Here is an 18719-nt window from a genome sequence, read left to right on the forward strand (position 1 = left end):
GATCATGAGATCCAGCCTCAAGTGGGTTCTGTGTTCAGCAATCTGTGCTCAGCTGGGAGTCTGCTTGAGATTCTCTCTCCCCCTTTCCCTCTCCCTCCCCCTCTACCTCTCCCTCTCACTGCCCTCTATAACCACCCCCCCACACACATGCGCACTCTGTTTCTCAAAGAATATCTTATAAAAATAAATGTTCCATGGATTCTTGCAACGAAGATGTTTTCACTATCGTGTATAAATATTGACATGAAATATTTATGAATTCAACCTAAATTGTGTTGTAATCATATTGTCCAAATGTCTATTTTATACTTAATTGGAAGTGTATGTACTGTTACTGACTGTGATGTGTTAAGATTATGTTTCAAGTACGAAATGCTGGGGAGGATGCAAAGCGACAAGAACTTTGCTCCATTACTATTTGGGAATACAAAACAGTATATACATTTTGGAAAAGAATTTGGACAGTTTCTTATAAAGTTAACTTACCCAAGAGAAATGAAATTTTATGTTCACACAAAATCTGGTACACAAATGTTTATAACATTATTCATAATGCCTCCAAGGTGGAACTACCCAGAAGCCCTTCACTGGGTGAATCTTAAGCAATGGTTGTACATCCATACAATTGAATGCTACTCGGCAATAAAATAGGATGAACTATTGATACATGCAACACTTGGAAGAATCTCAGAGGCATTATGCTGAGTGAAAGAAACTAGACTCAAAAGATGGTATTATTCCATTTATATGATATTATAGAAAAGAGAAAACTATAGGAACCAAAAACAGATGAAAGATTTTCCAGGAATTGGAGGTGCAGGAACGTTTGACTACAAAGGTGCAGCATGATTGCATTTTTGAGGGTGATAGAACTGTTCTGTATCTTGATCATGGTGGTTACATGACTTTATGTATTTGTCAAAATTCATAGAACTATACCCCCACACGGTTTCATTTTACCATATGACATTTAAAAATAAAAAATTACGCCTCGTTTTCCCTGATTATTTCTATTGTTACTTGCTTTGTATATTTCGAGGCTATGCTATTTATCTCATTAACACTTTGTGGCTGATAATATTGCATCATGGATTGCATGTATCTATGTATAAAATAACACTCATGTTTTTTGCCTTGAATTCTAATTTGTCTTACATGAGCATTGCTACTTGTGTCTTTCTTTTGTTTGTGTTTGCTGATATAACTGTGCCCATTGCTTTATTTTTAACCTTTCTATGTTATTTTGTTTTTAGTGTGTCCTTTGTAGGAGGCACATGTTTGGCTTATTGTGTTTAGCCCAACATGACAATACTTCCCTTTTAAAGTTTTTTTTTTTTTTTAAGATTTTATTTATTTATTCGACAGAGATAGAGACAGCCAGCGAGAGAGGGAACACAAGCAGGGGGAGTGGGAGAGGAAGAAGCAGGCTCATAGCAGAAGAGCCTGATGTGGGGCTCCATCCCAGATCGCCAGGATCACGCCCTGAGCCGAAGGCAGACGCTTAACCGCTATGCCACCCAGGCGCCCCCGTTCCCTTTTAAAGTTTTTAGTGTGAAATGTCTGTGCATCCAAAAGAGTACATATAAAGTATATGTGTGGTTTGGAAATTATTAATAAATTGAGCATTCACATGCTCACCACTTTTAGAAAAATGGCATCATCGATAACTTTAAAGGTCACTTTTGCCCCTTCTGATTCCATTTCCCTCCCACATTCTCAGAGGAAACCACCATCCTGAGTTTGGAGTTTGTCTTGTTTCGTTTTTTTGCTTTTTGTTTTTTTAGTTTTGCTTCATGTATTTATATGTTATTTAGTTTTGCTTGACTTTGAGCTTTATAGAAATAGAATATATGTATGTATCTTCTATGACTTACTCTTTTTATTGCATAATATTGGTGACATTCATGTTGTATGTTTGCAGCCAGTAATTGTAGTAATGCAACCAGGTTCACTCTGTGTAGCATCCCAGTACACAATTACATCATCTTTACACATCTGTTCTCTTTATTTTGGATGTTTACAATAGCTACAGTTTTCATTATTGCAAACCAGGCTGCTCCGAATATTCTTGTGTGTGTGCGCGCAGAAAAGTTCCTTTGGGGTCTGTAGATAGAAGCACAATTGCTGCGTGGTAGCAATATCCAACTTTCTAGATAATAGGGAATAACGTTCCAAAGTGGATGCTCTACTTTGCACTCCCACATTGGCCTATACCATCACCAGTGCTTGATATTGTCAGACTTTTCATAGATGAGCATAAAAGGGTATCTCAGTGTAGTTAAATTTTTTTAAAGCATTTAGTATATTTTTATACGGCCATTGACCAATCAGCTGACAATCAGGTTTTTTCTTCTGCAGTTGCTCTTTTAAAATCCAATTTTATAGGGGCGCCTGGGTGGCACAGTCGTTAAGCGTCTGCCTTCGGCTCGGGGCGTGATCCCAGCATTCTGGGATCGAGCCCCACATCGGGCTCCTCCACTGGGAGCCTGCTTCTTCCTCTCACACTCCCCCTGCTGTGTTCCCTCTCTCGCTGGCTGTCTGTCAAATAAATAAATAAAATCTTTAAAAAAAAAAATCCAACTTTATAGGGGCGCCTGGGTGTCTCAGTCGTTAAGTGTCTGCCTTCGGCTCAGGTCATGATCCCAGGGTCCTGGGATCGAGCCCCGCATCCGAGCATCTTGGGCTCCCTGCTCAACGGGAAGCCTGCTTCTCCCTCTCCCACTCCCCCTGCTTGTGTTCCCTCTCTCGCTGTTTCTTTCTCTGTTAAATAAATAAAATCTTTAAAAAATAAAATAAAATCCAACTTTATAAAAAATAAAATAAAATTCAACTTTATACACAATAAAAGGCACCCATATTAAGTGTCCATTTCCCCGGTTTTTTGTTTGTTCGTTTGTTTTTACAAATAGGTACATTTGTGTCACCTCCCCCACAATCAAGACACAGAAAATTCTCAACTCTCCAAAATGCTTCTCTCTTGCCTCTTTGTAGTCAGTGCTCGCCCCCTTCAATCTCCAACTCAGGTAACCACTGATCCGTGTTCTGTTATTACAGAATGGTTTTGCCTGTTTTAGACTTTCTTGTAAATGGATTCATGCGGTTTATACTCTCTTGTGTCTGGCTTCTGTCACTTAAACTAATGTTTTTGAGATTCATCCATATTGTATCAGTAATCCATGCCTTTTTGTTGCTGAGTAGGATTTCATTATATGAATATGCCACAGTTTGTTTCTCCATCCACATGTTTACAGAACTTGGGCTGTTTCCAGTCTGGGGCTATGATGAATAAAGCTGTTACGAACGTTGGTGTAGAAGTCTTTTTATGGACATTTCTTTGCATTCCTTCTAGGAATGGAATTACTAGATCATGTGATAAGCATATATCTTTAACCTTATAAGAAACTGCCAATCTATTTTCCCAAGTGATTATACCATTTTACACTACCACCAGCCACGTACGAGAGTTCTGGTTATTTCAAATCCTAGTCAGCACTTGGTATTGTCACTCGTTCTAATGGGATAGGTCATGGTGCTAATTTACATTTTTCTGATGACCAAAGATGTTGACGCTCTTTTCATATGACCATTACTATATCTCTTTTTGTAAAGTGTTCAGATCTTTGCCCACTTTGAAAATTGTTTTCTTACTAACGAATTATATGAATTCTTTAGATCCGTTTTCACATCTATGTATTGTGAATATTTGCCTTTTTATTTTCCTGACAGTGTCTTTCAAAGAGGAGGCATTTTTAATTTTGATGAAATCCAGTTTATCATTGATGGGTTTTAAGCAAGAGAGTGACAGTCTGGTGGAGTTCAACCTCCTTGTGACATCCCACAACCCAGATTTATCTCCCCCCTTGAGAACAACATGAGCTGCTAATAAGGGAGTGCCTACCACAGGCAAGGCACTCAACATATTTTAGCTTTAATTCTTGGGATAGTCCTGAAAGGTAGGGAATGCTGTTTCTGGTTTTTAGCTCTAAGTCCCAGGACAATCAGAACCAGGGCTCAGAGAGATTAAGTAATTTGTTTACATTTGCACAATTCATAGATAGCCAAGCAGAGCTGGGATTTGAATTCATAACAATTTGATTTTAAAGCTTATGCTCTTTGATCACTCTACCATGCAACCTCCTAAGGGCCACCCTTTGTTTTAGTCAAAACTACTACTTGTTATTGGAGAGGGTTGAGCTCATGCAACATACATACACCTACACACCTCACTTTTGAGGGAGGCTCACCCCCACCCCATGAACTACCCAGTGAACCAACGGACCAGGGACAGGAGAGGTGATGGGGAGTCCTAACTCAGAACAGTAGACGGACCCAGAAGTTATACAGAAGAGCTAAGACCCAAGGCCCTGGGAGGAGAGTCAAGAAGGGCACTGAGTCTGGAGGGGCCTGAGGTGAGTGAGGAACAGGGCTCCTGGGAAGCAAGAGGGACACCAGCATGTGGGGATGAAAGATAGAGAAGACAGAGAACACTGTCTAGAACAATCATCCAGCCAGCATTGTGACTTGCTTCTATGGCTGCCATGGGTGTGTCTGGTTGGAGGGAGGTGATGTGTGGAAGCTGAAAGGGACCCAAATCATCCCATTGTGATTTCCCTTAACTTTCCTCTTCTCTACCTCAACATAACACAACCCTTGAGACTCTTCTCTCTGGTCTCAGGAGATGTGGCCTCTCATTCACTTTCTCTTTCAAGAAACACTTTCAGAGTCTCCCTTCCATGCTTGATCCTGTTCTGGACATGGGAAATATGAATGTGAAGGAAACAGTCCCTATCTTCAAGTAGCTCACAGTGTAGTTGAGGGTAAAAAGAAAACCCCTACATTTTATGCACTTCATGTCCCTCTTTCAACCAGAGTCGTCTTCAGAGTGCAGGTGTAGGTGGGGAAGAGAAAAGGAGAAAGAAAACTCTGCTTTACTGAAAGTCTGCTGTGGGCCAGGTGTGGTCACACGCATTGTTGATTTAGTCCTCCTAGAAACGCTGAGCCAGCATTTTAATCAGGGTTTATTGGTTTTTAAGTGATGAACCCAACTCGAACTAGCGGAGGTAAATGGGGGAAGGTCTGGTTCAACAGAGGAGGCAGGGCTGGGCACGCCAATCAAGCCAACGTGAATCAGAGCCTAAGCTTGTCCAGAGCAGCTTGACTGCATCTGTTCATTTCTTGTCAACTTCTTTCTTTTCTGTTGGCTTTCTACTGGATGGAGACAGTTCCTAGGCCTCACACCTGCCAGCTTGGCCGCTAGAAAGGAGATGCGTTTCTTTTCATTGCTCTAGTTGGAGCAGGTGAAGTGAAGGTGGACAGATGGCTGTTTGCTTATCTAATACTGCATATCCGAACCACTCCCTAAGTCAGAGTTACAAACATCAGCCGTTATTATGTCTTACAAGTGTGTGAGTTAACTAGGCTCAGCTGAGAGGTTCTTCCGCTCCATGCCGTGTCCGCTGAGGACACCTAGGGGCTTGACTGGGCTGGAGCATCCAAGGTGGCTCACCCAGATGGCTGACAGCTGGGGCTGGCTGGCCGCTGGGAGCTCAGCTGGAGCTGTTAGTTAGAGCAACTCCATTCTCCTCCATGTGGCCTGCGTGTGGCTTGAGCTTCTCCCAGCAGAGCAACCAGGTTCCAAGAAGGAATATCCTCAAAGTGAAGATTCTAAGAAGAAGGAAATGGAAGCTGCCAGGCCTCTTAAACCTGGGCTGCTAAGTCCCTGAATGTCACTTCTGGTCAAGACCAGTCACAGAACCAGTCTAGATTCAAAGGAGAAAAAACAGCTCCTTTTATTTTTAATTTTGGTTTACTTATTTAATTTCTAATTTTTATTTATTTACTCCCCACCAGCCCATCCTGGCTGCCTTCCCCACCTCATCTACCACTGCTCCCCCGTGTGGAAGCCAAGCGAGGGCTCACTGAGGAGTCAGCTCAGGCTTCCATGAAGCCACACAGGGTCATCCCTTCCTCACGCCTTTGTTCTGGCCCTGCCAAATCTGAAAAAACCCAGTGCAGAAACCACTTCTTCTATGAACGCCGCCCCCCCCCCCAGTCCTGCTCTATCCATCCCACTCCCTTCCTTCCACCTGATCCATCTCTCTTTTGAACACCATAGTTCTGTTTCTGAGTTTACTCCTGCCTTCTCGAACTTTTCACAGTTGGCCTTGCATGGTGCTTATTCCGGTGCATGTCCTAACACTTTTGCCAACCTGCAAACTCTGTCGTATTCCCTCATGGCACCCATCCTTTGTACTCAGAAGCCCTTGGCAATATTTGTTGAATGAATGAATGAGTAGTCATCATCCGTGGAGAAGTCAGAGATGAAGTCATCTGCAAAAGGAAGCTGACTAGATAATAACTAAGGTTGCTTCTGCTCTGAAATCCGGTTATGTCTGTGAATGAGTTCTAGGGAGAAAGGAGAGAGAGTAGGTAATGTCTACATATTAAGCTGTGAGAAACACAGTCTGGAAGAAGGGAAAAGAGCCAGAAAATGGTAATACCCAGAGAGGGAAAGTTCAGAAAGAAGAACTATTAACACATCTGAAGAGAGGCCCAGGAAAAACTAGATGAAGCATGGCCACTGGGATTTCACAAGAGGAAGAATGTTTATGAGCTGCCTGAAGGAAGTTTCCAGAGAGTTCTGTGGAAATTAGCCAAACCCCAGGAGAGTAGGAGGGACTGGCCAGTGAGGAAGTGGAGGCATTTTGAGAGGACAGCCATTTTCACACTGGTGCTGCGTTGGCTCTTAGAGAATGTTCATACCTGGTAAACGGTGACACCATGAACACTTCCGCATGGTGGCATATAGACTTGGAACAACTGGGTGTGAAATATGGCAGCTCATAGGCAAGTGAACAAATAATCAGTCAGGATTAGACTGAATTATCTCACCGGGCCGAACTCCCAGGAGGAAGTTCACTCCTCTCCCAGATGGCTTCTCTATTACTCACATTCTTTTGCACAACCCTCAGATGAGACCAGGAGGTTTACACGTTATTGGAGGCAATGCCCCTCATTCCCACACATTTGTACAAATTTCTGGTTGCTCTCAGTACTTCAGGGAAATGCCAAGCTGGGCTCCTAACTATGTTTACAGGTCACATAATGGCGCCTTGTCATCATGCTGTGGGGAGAAACAAAAATAACAAGGAGCTAGTGGGGGAGTCTGTCATAGCATCTGGGGTTAACCAGACATACTCTGACGTCATGTACGTAGCCAGGTCCTGATCCAGGTTGTGCCTCTTGTTAGCTACGGGTACCCCCACCAGACTGTTAACCTTTCAACATTTCAATGTGTCATTTGTAAAACGGGGCGAAAAACACCTACTTCTGGAACTGCTGAGCAGGTAATGTGAGCCGATTCCATAAAGCGTGTACTTGCACATTCCCAAACAATAACAAACAGCCAGTAACTCTTAACTGCGATGATGAGAAACACTCCCCTTTGCGATACAAGAAAGTGTGAAGTAGGTTGGATTCTGTGGTAAAGAGTTCTTCAGAGCGTCACAGTCCTTTCAAATCCGGTCATCCTGGAACAGGAAGAGCCAAAGTTCTGTTTACCTAAACACACCGCTCAGAGTGACAACGGCTTTTCTTAAATTTCCCTTAAACGGTAGGACATGAAGGAGATAAAAATTTCACTTGCTACCAGAGACGCTCGCCTCATTATTTTACTTATCCCGTAACTACCCGGCATGTGCTGGAAGGTCAAGTCCGTTTGGAAGCAGCAGCAACAGCACAGAGATCACAAAAAAAGCCAGTCGACTTATTCTGATAAAGACACTGTTCCTTTGAGATGGTCCTGGAACTGTCAACCATGGCCTCTCTTTTTGGTTTTATCAGCTTCCTTTCCTTTCAAGATTCCTTCGAGAGAAAGAAGATATCATATGATTTCACTCATATTCGGAATTTGAGAAAACAGATGAACATAGGGGAAGGGAAGGAAAAATAAGACGAAATCAGAGAGGGAGACAAACCGTAAGGGACTCTTAATTCTAGGGAACATACCGAGGGTTGCTAGAGGGGAGGTGGGTGGGGGGATGGGGTAACTGGGTGATGGGCATTAAGGAGGGCACTTGATGTAATGAGCACTGGGTGTTATATGCAACTGATGAATCACTGAATTCTACCTCTGAAACTAATAATACAGTGTATGTTAATTAAATTGATTTTAAATTTAAAAAAATTTAAATTTAAAATATTTAAATTTTTAAATTTAAAGGCAGCTACCCTCTCAGTAAATAGCTATCTGTAAACCAGCCTCATGATAATTTTTAAATGAAATTTTGAAGGATTTTAAACAGAAATGAAGAGGCACAAACTCTTTAGTCTGAGTCATAATTTATCCCACCAGGGGGCGACATTTGCTAAAATAAACTAAAGGGATTAGCGGCCACAGGAATTAACACCGGACATTCTGAGAGCACTGCAGCCCAGGATCTTGGCTGCCCTCAGTCACCTGCGGAAACTGGAAACCACACAGGCTCTGGGGTCCACCCCTGGAGATGCTGAGTCAGTGGGGGACAAGGGCACAAAAAGTTGTTGGAAACCTGTTTTTTTAAACGTTCTCCAAGTTTGGGAACCACTGGTTTAGAGAGAAGTGAAAATAAGATTTTGTGAACTCACTTTCTCCCAACCCCCAGCTCCTCAGACATATTCGGGTCCTGCTGCAGTCCTTGAAAAATCTGATACACATGTTTTTCTTGCCTTGGTGAAAAAAAGAGGGCTTATCTTCACACAAAGACCATGACCTTTGCCTTGTTTAGTGCATGCAATTTAATGCAACTTCCAGAAAGGTCACTTACTGCCCAAGGGGCAGGTCCACTTCAAAGGCACCCTACAAAAATACTTCCATTGCTGCTTCTATTTATCAGTGATGCCAGCTTTTGGTTTGTCATAAGCAAAAAGCTGTTAAAACAGTACTTAACTATGGAGCAACCTTATGGGCAATGCTGCCATAAATAAAACCAAGTTTATCATAGGAGTTGCCGATCAAGTGGAGAAGTGCATAAAACATGGGAACTGATTAAGTGTAAGAACAATCTAACTGGTGCATAAGAAATTCTGAGAACCTGTAATAGAGCAGTTAAGGCCTGGGGATTTGGTCTAACTGAGTACAAGATACAAAATATACCTACCTGGCCTAGACTCCTTGGAACAGATTTTTTTTTCTTCATTGGATCTTTAAAGCTGATTTATGAGTCAGATGAGTCAGATTCCCCTTTGTGTTTCATCTACTGTGCTTACAGGGTCACAGTGACATTTTGAATTGTCCAAGGGCTGCCAGAGTTCCAGCACAGAAAGTTCCCCTCCTCGACTTACTCTGTTTGAGAAAAAGCACCAGAGAAGGGATGTGAAAGCCGCATTTTCTAGTTGACCTCCTCTTTTAACTCAAACATGTGGTCGCGCAGATCCTGTCGTCAGCTTGCAGGCTGGACAGGTAATCATTAAAAAGCTCCTCCCCGTTTCTGTGTTGTAGGTTCCTCCCTGGACACCTGGCTACCCGGCCTCGGAGTGACGGAGCCTCTGCTTCCACACATCTCTGTCAATCCCAAACCTCTTTACATTGAAACGTGCAGATAACACCTTTCAAAATGTGTCTACCACTTTCGCAGTTGCCAAAATTCATCCCGCTCTTAAAAATTGGTGTTAGATTCTTCAGCAGTGGTAGAGATTAGCCCCTTGACTTTGTTCCAGACATTGGGGGCTGGGAATAGGGAACTCTATGGGATTTGGGCTTCCAATCAGCGTCTGTTTCATACTCGAATAGGATTGATCCACTGTGCACACAGACCAGATATTTGGTCAGTCCCCTGCTACTTCTTTGCTGTTTTCTTTCACATTGCCTACTCCTTTCCCCCAAACCGTGAAAAATCTTAGGCTGTCATGTGAGCAAGTCAGGAAAAATTAGAGAAGTTGCTATCCCCTTTTTCTTTTTCTCCAAGGATATGTAAATATTATGATTTGAATCTTAGTTAATCTCGTTACAAACAATATGTCTTCTCTCTCCACTTCCATCCAAGTGGAGAGCAGCATGGGACCCAGTGACCAAATGGGTGCCAGACTTTTAAATTCAGGTTAATAGTCCATAATCCTCAAATAGATCTTGTATGAGTCCTCAACACACCCACTCCCTCCAATGAGTTGTGACACATGTCATCTCCAGCTCCACGAAGTCACATCTACTAAATGCCACATAAACACACAACGCAAGCCGCCGAAATGGTTTCCTTCTTTGCTTATAATTTTTGGAGAATGACTTGGCTGTAGTTTGTCCCAAAGGGAAGAGATGGTTGTTGGACGTGATTTGAGGGGAATTCCTGAGGGCAAAGGGAAGAATGGGACTTGGGGCTAGCTGAGAAACAGCTGGAGGACCCTAGAACTGTGGACTTGTGAGCATGGCAGAAGTGTGGTGTTTGCTGGAATCCCTGCCCGCTGCTGACCCTGGCTCCGGAGGTCGCCCAGGATTCCACCACGACGGAAAGACGAAGCGGGGGCTCTGGACAACCGGCACCGCCTGTCTCCTGGCCTTTCCCCTGACCTAGTCTTACGCGGCAGGTCTCTCGGCAGGGTTGGTGGGACGGCCTGGGGAAAGGGTGCACCCGCGGGGCGGGATTGCTGGCCTCCCTCAGCCCTCGGCAAAGTTTCCGCCTCACTTGCTCAGCGCCCCTGGACGCCGGACACTCAGGCCTGGTCCTCCCCAGGAGCGGCGGCCGCGTGACGCCCGGCCAGCAGGAGGCCAGCACCGCCCTGGCCCCGCCCCTCCAGCACAGCCCCGCCCCCGGCTCCGCCTTCGGGCCTAGCCCCCGCCCAGTTTCGGGGCCGCCCCTAGGTCGGCCCCGCCCCCGGTCCCTCCCCGACCGGAAGAAGCGCCGGCACCCGGCGCTTATAGGGCTGGGCATGGGGGTGCCGCTACCGCCTAGTCAGCTCTGCGTCCGCTGAAGTCCGGCAGCCGCGGCGCTGTAGTCGCTGCGCCCCCGCCCCGTCCTCAGCCCGCCCGCCCGCCCGCACCGCCCCCCGGAGCCGGCCGGCCGGGCCGGGAGCCAGGCCCGAGTCCTCGCCATGCCGGCCCGGCTGCTGCTGCTGGCGCTGCTGCTGCCCGGCCCCGGGGTGAGTGACCGGGGGAGCGTGGGGTGGGGGACAGCGCGGGGCGGACTGGGGTCCGAGCCCGGAGCGTGGCGGCGGTGGCGGCCCGGTGGCAGAGGCTCGGGCAGGGCGTAGGAGACGGCGCCGGGCGGGGAGCGAGCACCTCCGGGCCGGCCTCAGTGGCGGCCGCGGTCGGCCGGGCCGAGCCGCACGCCACCCGAGGGGCCTCGCGGGCCAGCGCCGCTGTCACGGGCAGCGTCTCCTGGGGCCCCGTGCGCTCCCGCACAACTTTACGTCGCCCGGCGGCACCTTAGGGCCTCTCGGAGGCCGCGGGCGCTTGGGAGGCCGCCTCACCTGCCGGACCCTTCCCACAGGTGGGCGCCGGCTCTGCCTGGCGGTGGCAGCGGGGCAAGGATGGAAGGGGCCCTATAATCGAGGGGGAGGGAATGTCTTGCGTTTATAATGCTTGGTTGAACTTTTAAAAATGTGAGAACTTTGGGAAACGAATGCACCTGGGAGCAGGTAAGCATTTTTTACCTGCGAGTTTGATGCTGCTTACCTGCCTTGCAGGTTTCTAAGTATTCAGAGGCAGGAGGCTTCGCTTTGTGCACCAGGACTTCGTTAAGCAAGTTAAACTGTGGGATTTACACTCTCTTTTTAAGATCCCATGAGGGACAGCGGTGAAGCCGCTTCAAAACTTTAAATGAAAGCCTGTCTCCTCACGTGAAAGCACTGTGGAGCTGTCTGGAACGTCTTTTCGTCTTTTCCTGGAGAGAAGCGCCTGGATTACATTTATTTAACTATTTAAGGCCTTTACTTAGGCTGTGGATTTGGGCCCCGTAGCTGGGGAGGACATTTTGTGGACAGATTTGGCTTTTTTCCTTCTAGTTAAAAAAAAAAAAAACAAAAAAAATTTTTAAAAAACCCCTAAATTAGTGGGTTTAAAAAAAACAAACCGCATTGTCCAGGATGTGGGTATGGTACATTGGTTCAGGTTCTTGTTTAATGACTTCCACTGCGTACCTTTTAATATGGTATATCGTGTACCAGCTGTCCAGGTGGAGAATTGACATGTGTGTACCTGAGTACCACAGGGTGAAGTCTTCGGAGATTATGCACTTTTGGTAAATAATAGTCTGTGCTCTTGGAGTAACAAGAATTTGGAAATAGATGAAGTAAAATATAAGATCACTTTTTTCAAATTTGGGGATTTTTTTTGAGGAAAATTTGTACACATTTCATGATAGAACTTGTAAGTGGTTTGTGTTTTTGTTTTTGTTTTTTTTTAAAGATTTTATTTGAGAGAGAGCGAGAACACAAGTGGTGGGAGAAGGGGGCAGAGGGAGAAACAGACTCCCGGCTGAGCAGGGAGCCCCAGTGGGTTTTGATCCCAGGACCCTGGGATCATAACATGAGCCCAACCGCTTAACAGACTGAGCCACCCAAGTGGCACAAGTTTTTCTTCTATTTAAAAAAGAAAATCCACTTTCACAACCAGGGTCACATTTTGAACTTGAACACTTCACCTTGGATTGGTTAACTGTTGGTCGACATCTGTTCATAAATAAGAGTATAAACAGAATGACCAAACAAATGATACGGAAATCGATCATTTCATATCAGGGCCTAAGCATATATGGTTTTCTTTGCCACATCTTTCCATTGGCTGTTCTTTCACGGGATTCTAGTATTTTAGTTACTGAGTAACTTAGAGCCAAAACTAACTATTTAGTTGGGACTACAGTTTCAGTTTGTGTAAATATTTCTAAATTGTATTTAGAAATCCAAACTTCTCAAAGTTCATGGTAAAATATTCCAGAAAATATTCCAGACCCTTATCAAAAAGTTACATTTTAGTGTAACTGCTTTGTAAGTAAAATGTCAGAATTTCACTCCCAGAATTATCTACCAGTAAATATTTTGATCCCTAATCGTAGAATTATTACTTTAAATTCTAAATGGAACCCATTGTTGAGTTTGCAGTTAAACTGGGCAGGCAACAGTGACGTACTGCAAAACATATTGGGTATAAAATTGAACAAACCTGAGTTCAAACTGGGCACTTGCTTGCTCTGCTCTCAGCAAGTTATTTTACTTTTTAGGGAGACTGTTTCCTGATATGTGAAGTGAGGATTACTAGCACATGTGAAGGCACCTTGTGTATCATAGGTAATAAATGTAACCCCCCCATGTTTTTTACTGTCATTATTTTTTTTAATGTTATACTATGCCTCCACAAATAATATTTTTCAATGCTCTTTTTTTTAAGTTTTAAATTTATTTTAAGTAATCTCTACACCCAGTGTGGAGCTCGCACTCATGACCCCGAGATCTAGAGTCGCATGCTTCTCTGACTGAGCCAGCCAGGTGCCCCAGTACTGTTTCTTTCTGATTGATGAAATAACTGGTGCGTTGGAAGCAATACTGTGCGTTTCTTTCAAGAGTGTGTGTCTAATTGAGCCAGACATTGACTCATCCTAGGCTGAGACTCTAAGCTATCATATCCAAACTGCAATAACATCGGTGTTACTAACTTCAGGCTGTCTCTTGCTAATCCAAATTGTGCTTATTCAGTGAGTGTTTTCCCTCCTTCCTGGGCCTGGATCTTGCACCCAGTGTTGGTTTGTGTTACATCATCACTGTCCTGTAGTCCTCATTTAATGGTGTTTATGTGCCACTCCTGTCAAGTACCAAAGAGATCTGTAGCATGTGAGGCAAAATGCTTTCTTCAGCTATAATATCTATGATTTCTTTTATTCAGCTAGTGTTTTGGTTTTAGAGGAGAATAAACAATGTCACCGAGAACTGAGGACCGTGTGTGTGTACAAAAACACTCTGAGGATACCATCTGAGACATGAGACTTAACTAGAAATGTCCTTGCCTATCATTTGCTCTGATAGTTACCACCTGCACGAATGATCCCACTAGGCGATATCAAGTATTTATACTGAGGCCATGAGGAGAATGTTTCATTAAGCTCATATCAGGGCTGCTGATCATGAAATTGGACTGTGGTTGTTCACGTGTGTGTGTTTTGTTTCATTAACCTGCCTGCCCGTTAGGCTTTCCACAGTAGTTTAGCTTCTCCAAGCACAAGAGAAAATGCGTATGATTGTTCCTCTTGAGAGTGTTCAACAGACCATGTTCCTGAATGTAAAACCAGTGAGCTATGTAAAGGTCAGTTCTTGTCTGGACAGAGGAGTGCCACCTGCATGGTCCTGGGGAAGAGAGTTCTTTGCCTGCTTCAGATTTTGATTCCATTTTTCAGGTTGAGGAATCTTTGGATAATGATTTCATTTTCACTGGAAACCTCTCTGGTTTGGGGAGCCAAAGTAATCTTTAGGTTCAATATTGTCTATGTTTTATAATGATCAAATGTTCTCCCTAAAGAGATGATATAGGTGAGAAAAATGTAATGTATCATTTTAATGGATTCAGTTTTTATTATGCACAAATAACTAGGGGCCTGTAACCTAGCAATATGATTAGAGTGTGATGCTGGCTTAAAAAAATAGGGACAGTGAATCATAGTTTGTGAATAATAAACATGCTGGTTGGCTGTATTTCCCAGGCGTTGGGTTTTTTTGTTTTTTTGTTTTTCTCCTATCTTTATCTTCACCTATATCCCCTGTTTGGTTTCAGACTTCCTTGCCTCAGAGCAACACATTCTTCGTGATTTGTAAGTGAGTGCAACAGACAAGATACGGACTAGGAAAAGTAGAACTTTTTTTTTTTTTTTTTTTTTTTAAAGATTTTATTTATTTATGTGACAGAGAGACAGCCAGCGAGAGAGGGAACACAGCAGGGGGAGTGGGAGAGGAAGAAGCAGGCTCCCAGCGGAGGAGCCTGATGTGGGACTCGATCCCGGATCGCCAGGATCACGCCCTGAGCCAGCCGAAGGCAGACGCTTTAACGACTGCGCTACCCAGGCGCCCCGGAAAAGTAGAACTTTTAAAAGTAATCATAAGCTCCCTGTTTGCATTCTTTTTTTTTTAAATTTTAAGTTATTTTTAGTCTCTACATCTTTTTTTTTTTTTTTTTTTTATTGTAAGCTGTGTGCCCAGTGTGGGGCTTGAACTCACGACCCTGAGATTAAGAGTCACATGCTCCATTGACTGAGCCAGCCAGGAACCCCTCTACATCACTTCTGATTATCATATGATCTTTGTTCATGTACAAACACACAGCAAATACAGCAGCATTAAAATATGTGTTCTATACTTCTGTTTAGCTTAATAGAAGTTTTCTATAACTGTTAGGAAATTTCTGAGTATGTTATTAATTTGTCACTTTGACCAGCACCTTAGTAAACCATCATCCATGCCAAAAGCATTTGAGCCTTCGGTGCCCAGCCTGAGGTTGGAGACGGGGTCATACTGACCAGGATTGATACGGTAATAAACCATGCTTCTGCCAAGTGGCCACCCTACTGGGGTCATATGGGTTGTTTCCAATTTTCCTACTATTATAAGGAAAGGTGTATTTCCCTTTCTTCAAATCTTCTGTGTGTTTGGTGCTTTCTTTATGATAACATGGGAAGATTTTTAAAAATCCCTCAAAGTAATCATATTTTTGTAGAAATGTTAAAAAGCATAGATAAGTCGAAATTAAAACAACGAATCTGTAATCCTACTATCCAAACATTATCTCTCTTAACATTTTTAAGAGCTTTATTGACCTGTAATTCACATATCCTATAGTTCCCCCGTTTAAATTGTATAATTCAGTGATTTTTAGTATATTCACAGAACTGTGCAAACATCACCACAGTCAATTTTGTAATATTTTCATCATCCCCAAAAGAAACTCCATACCCATTAGCTGTCACTTCCCATTTCCCACTCACCTCCCAGGGGATCTGGACAACAGGAACCTACTTTTTATATCTATAGATTTGCCTTAGACATTTCATAGAAATAGAATCATACTGTGTATGGTCTTTCGTAACTGGCTTCTTTCACTTAGCATAATGTTTTCAAGTTTCATCCATGTTGTATTGATGTTTTGTTCTTTTTTATTGCTGAATAATATTCTGTTATATAGATATACCACATTTTGTGTATCCATTCTTAAGTTGATGGACATTTGGGTGGTTTCCCCTTTTTGGCTATTACGAATAGTGCTGCTACGAACATTTGTGTACAGATTTTTGAATGGCCATGTATTTTCATTTTTCTTGGGTATATATCTAGGTGTGAGATTTCTGGGTCACATGGTAAGTATGTTTAACCTTTTAAGGAACTGGCTAAATGATTTTCCAAAGCACCTGTGCTAATTGACATTCCCACTTGCAATGTAGGAGGGCTCTAACTTCTCCACATCCTCACCAACACTCAGTAGTCTCTGTCTTTTTGACTGTAGTCAGCCTGGTGGGTATGAAGTTGGTAACTCATTATGACTCTGATCTGCATTTCCCTCATGGCTGATCTAATGTCTTGATATATATCCTTCCAGACATTTTTTTCTGTGCACATACTTGTGTATGTATTTTTCTTCCCTAAACTGGAATATATCCTAGATCTTTCTGTGTCAATAAATTTAATTCTACAACATTATTCTTACTGTCACATACTACTTCTCTGAATGCATATAATTGTTTGTTTTGGGTTTTTTTGGGTTTTTTTGGATATACCATAATTTGGCCATTCAGCCATTTAGATATTGAGGCTGTTTTAATTTTCATTACTATAAACAATATGATGGGGTGCCTGGGTGGCTCAGTCGTTACGTGTCTGACTTTGGCTCAGGTCATAATCTCAGGGTCCTAGGATCGAACCCTGCATCAGCTCCCAGCTCAGTGGGGAGTCTGCTTCTCCCTCTGCTCCTCCCCCTGCTCATTCTCTCTCTCTCTCAAATAAATAAAATCTTTTTTAAAAACAAAAACAACAATGTGATAAACCATCTTGTTGCTAAGCGTATCTTAACTGCCTAATTATTTCCTAGGAATAAATTCTCATAACCAGAATTTGCTAATCTTATTTACTCTTGCCCTCTTCCCCAGCCTCCAGGCAATACTGGATGTTTTAAAAAGCACAAAACTAACATTTAAGTTGGTTTTATAGCAACCATTTTAAAGTAACCTGTTTTCATTTAGTAGTGTGGATTTTAGGTTAAGTGAAAATGGTATGTTTCGATGTTGTTTATTTTTGAAGATGTAAATAATGCAGCAATATCTTGACAACACCTTATGTACCTAAAAGCTGCTGAGAAATGTTGTTTTATTCTGATAAGTAACTTGTTTGCAGAGTCCTTTGGTCTGCAGTGGTTTCAGACCAGCTTTCTAGCAGATGTGGCTCCCATCAACACCCTGAAATACCTCGGGACAATTCTGCGAGTTTGGTTTTGAGGGTAGCCGACCTTCTGCAGACAAGATTCTTTCTATAGTTTGTCATGAAGCCATTTAAATTTTTGCCTTAAGGCTGTTAATAAATCAAGAGTTGGTGCACTGACTGTCCTTTGTGGAGGCTGTAGTACTTAAAACCTATAACTTGTCCATATAGCTGTTTTTCCTGGAAAGAGTCACTTGACGATGGAGTAATATCTTTGGTGATGTTTTGTCTTTTCCACAAACATACCTAAACTTACTCATCCAAAAGAATGTTGTGTCTTTCCAAATAATCACCCCTTCAGGGGTCAGGGTTCATGTCATATAAATCAGTTAACAGTTTTTTTTTTTTTTTTAACTTTTCAGTATTTCATCTAGGAATTTAACCCATTTAATAATTCAGGAACCCTAAAAAAAGCAAATATTTACTCTTAAGCCAATGATACTTACACAATGTAAAACCTTTCTCAATTGCTTCCGGTGTTTGCTAGAATATAACTTCTACATGGTTCACACTGAAATTTTGATCAAAACTGTTACTCAGCTTGATTGCATAATTTATTGAGGACACTTAGATTTGATTTTTGGTTGTTTTTAAAAACCAACTAAACACTTTCTATCACTTAGGGGATTCAAAAGCATATTCTTTGAAGGGGATTTTCAAAAAAACTCCAGAAATATTGTGAGCAGTGGGAGCATATACGAATAAATGGATAGCCTCCCAAGATCACTAGAGTCAGGGTAGAAGGAGTCTTGTTGATCTAGCCCAATGAGTCTCAGGGTTCTCCCCATCCCAAATAAGTAATAGGACGATGCACATCGATCCATAACAGTGGGAGCGCATTAGAACCTTGGAGGGTGATATTTGGGACACGTGCCATGCCCTCCCCTCCCAAGTTGAACAATAGATGTTCTGCTGTGTTCCCCAGAGCAGACAGATGAGGAAGCTGAGGCCAGAGAGGACTGGTGACCTGTCCGAGGTCATGCTTCAGTGGCGGAACTGAAATTTGGTTCTAATCCTCCTGCTTCCCTTTGAAGAGCAGCTCGTACAGTGCTTATGTCCTGGTGGGTTGGTTAGAACCCGTCAGTTTAACCCAGTCACACCCTGAGCAGGCCAGCGGCCATGTTGCGAGGAGAGATTGGCTCTAGAAAAGGACTGTGGAGAGAAGAAAGTAGACTTTCTTGGAAACTTCAGGAACATGCACAGATAACACTCTTGTTCCTCCCACGAAAGTCATGGCCCCTTACCCTGTGTTCCAGCAGTAGAAAGATGCAGCTTTGAGGTGGAAACACTGCCTTCACCTGAGA

The 18719-nt window shown here is 43.2% G+C and overlaps 1 protein-coding gene across 3 annotated transcripts in view; it reads left to right on the plus strand.

The window, feature by feature from the left end:
* Nucleotides 1–11002: 11002 nt before the first annotated feature.
* The window catches only part of ERN1 (endoplasmic reticulum to nucleus signaling 1), a 76410-nt gene continuing 68693 nt past the window's right edge, over nt 11003–18719 (plus strand). The window contains exon 1 of one of the 3 annotated variants that reach the window (XM_044389131.3): nt 11003–11109. In XM_044389131.3, the coding sequence (XP_044245066.2) occupies nt 11062–11109 (48 nt within the window). In that variant the 5' untranslated portion in view covers nt 11003–11061. The other 2 variants (XM_048225511.2, XM_048225506.2) reach the window with 2 other exon arrangements.

The sequence above is a fragment of the Ursus arctos genome, unplaced genomic scaffold, assembly GCF_023065955.2.
Source record: "Ursus arctos isolate Adak ecotype North America unplaced genomic scaffold, UrsArc2.0 scaffold_24, whole genome shotgun sequence".
Taxonomy (NCBI): Eukaryota; Metazoa; Chordata; class Mammalia; order Carnivora; family Ursidae; genus Ursus; species Ursus arctos.